Raw genomic sequence first — 2500 nt, 5'->3', positions numbered from 1 at the left:
AATAATAATAATAAATGATGACCTCATTTACATGAAAAGCAAATACAAGAGCAAAATGACGTTACTAATATTAATATTAATATAACAGTTTGCAAAATGAGGAAAAATACCTCTTACTCTATTATGATAATAAGTTATTACTATTTCATAAAACTGAAATGAAAAATCTACTATAGTGATATTGTTCTGGATCCTGATATAATTCCAAACAGGAATTATAATATTCTCTTTCTCCTCCTACCTCCTCCTCCTCTTTTTCTTCTTCCTCCCCTCTGACCTCCCTTTCTTGTTTTTGTTCTTCCTCCTCTTCTTCTTCTTCTCCCTCCTTATCTTGTGTTTGCTCTTCCTCCTCCTCCTCTTCCTTCTCTTCTTTTTCTTCCTCCTTTTCTTGTTTTTGTTCTTCCTCCTCCTCCTCCTCCATCACCACCACCACCACCTCTTCCTCCTCCTCCGCCCACTGCTACTACTACTTCTGATGCTGCTTGTCCCCTTCTTCCTCCTTCTTATCCTCCTCCTCATCGCTCTCTGCCGCTGCCTCCTCCTCCTCCTACTATTCATTCTTGATGTCTATCGCCTACTTCTTCTCTGCCCTCCTTCTCCTCCTCCTTCCCTACCCCCACCATCATCACCCGTCTTCTTCCTCTACCACCATCTCCTCCTCCTCTTCCTTCTCCACCTCCTTCCCTACCCCCACCATCACCACCCCCTCCTCTCCCTCTACCACCTCCCCCTCCTCCTCTTCCTTTTCCCCCTCCTTCCCTACCCCCTCCTCTTCCTCTACCACCTCCCCCTCCTCCTCTTCATTCTCCACCTCCTTCCCTACCCCCCTCCTCCCCCTCTACGTCCTCCTCCTCCTCCTTCCCTCATCTTCAAGGATATAAAAAAACTCTGAAAGACATATTTATTTTGTCTGTTCCTGAATCGATCTCTTTGAATGGCATCTTGTTTGACAAATCTCGCGAATTTTTATTTTCATTGTCGCTTTCACTTTTAAAACCTTGTTTGATGATGATTTGCCGAAGTTACGTTTGCGTTGGATGGAAAGGGGAAGGGGAGAGAGTGAGGGTGAGAGGGAAAGCGAAAGTGAGAATGCGAGTGAGAGAGAGGGTGAGGGTGAGGAAAAGGGAGAAGGTGAGGGTGAGGGGGAGGGTGAGGGTGAAGGTGAGAGTGAGGGTGAGGGTGAGAGTGCGAGTGAGGGTGATGGTGAGAGGGAAAGCGAAAGTGAGAGTGCGAGTGAGGGTGAGGGTGAGGGTGAGGGAGAGGGAGAGGGGGAGGGAGAGGGAGAAGGTGAGGGTGAGGGTGAGGGAGGGTGAGAGTGAGGGTGAGGAAGAGGGAGAGGGTGAGGGAGAGGGTGAGGGTGAGGGAGAGGGAGAGGGAAAGGGAGAGGGAGAAGGAGAAGAAGGAGAGGGAGGGAGAGAGAGAGAGAGATAAAGAGATAGATAGATAGATTGAGAGAGAGAGAGAGAAAGAGAGAGAGAGAGAGAGAGAGAGAGAGAGAGAGAGAGAGAGAGAGAGAGAGAGAGAGAGAGAGAGAGAGAGAGAGAGAGAGAGAGAGAGAGATAGCGGGTGGAAGATAGATTTATAGAGGGACAGAAATAGACACCTTCACCCTTGCCGTTCATCTTCTTTAATCCCCTTCCTCGCCCCGGCAAATCGCTCACTTTCCGCTGCCCTTCCACCGCTCTGTCCAGCCCCCTTACGTTCCCCGTCAGCACAATATCCAGGCGGGGCAACTCGGCACAATCCCTGGGTACGATCTCGCTGCGTTCCTTCCGGATAAAGTCTCTCGACACGATTTCCAGGCGCTGTCTCCTGTCACTTACGGCCCCGTGTCTCGTCAGCGACCTGTCTGCCGCAGCACCGCCAGTCACTAACGCTGCCTTGTTCCCGCAGGTGGATGCGAGCGCTGGCCATGGCGGACATGGCGCTGTGCCTGCTGACGATCCCCGTGTGCCTGTCCAACGGGGGCCACGGCGCCACGGCCTACAGCACCGCCCTGTACTACTCGCTGTTCGGCTGGTCCGTGAGCATCGGCGCGCAGATCTTCAGCTACTACCTCATGGTGTGGTTCGCGTACGACCGGTTTCTGGCCGTGTGCCGTCACGCCGAGTACCGGGACAGCCAGCGGCGGGAGGTGTTCAACCGGCGCGTGGCGGGGACGCTGGCGGGCGTGGCGGCGCTCTACCTGCCGACGGTGCTGGTGGGGCGGGTGTGCCAGGAGGCCTCGGGCGGCTGGCTGCCCATCGACGGCTACTCGGAGCAGAGGATCCACGGCTGGTACCGCGTGTACTCGTGGGTGCGGGAGGTGATCTCGCGCCTCGTGCCCGCCGTGCTCATCACCGTCTGCAACATCAAGATCACGCTCAAGCTCCGCCAGCTGCGCAGCGTGCGCGAGAGCTTCATCAGCGGCATCTCGCCGGCGCGGCGCGAGAAGGAGCGCCGCCTCGTGTTCCTGCTGTTCTGGGTCACGGCGCTGTTCTACGTGTACAACACCCCCGTC

General features: G+C 54.4%; 1 protein-coding gene across 1 annotated transcript in view; it reads left to right on the top strand.

Annotated features, from left to right (window-relative positions):
* The window catches only part of LOC113826614 (probable G-protein coupled receptor B0563.6), a 25578-nt gene that overhangs the window by 21883 nt on the left and 1195 nt on the right, over positions 1-2500 (top strand). The window contains exon 3 of the mRNA XM_027379505.2: positions 1894-2500. This exon is cut by the window's right edge and continues 1195 nt beyond it. Coding sequence (XP_027235306.1) covers positions 1894-2500 — 607 coding nt within the window. The remainder of the gene's footprint in view (positions 1-1893) is intronic.

This window comes from Penaeus vannamei, chromosome 1 (assembly GCF_042767895.1).
Source record: "Penaeus vannamei isolate JL-2024 chromosome 1, ASM4276789v1, whole genome shotgun sequence".
Taxonomy (NCBI): Eukaryota; Metazoa; Arthropoda; class Malacostraca; order Decapoda; family Penaeidae; genus Penaeus; species Penaeus vannamei.
This window is presented reverse-complemented; position numbering and strand designations above follow the sequence as displayed.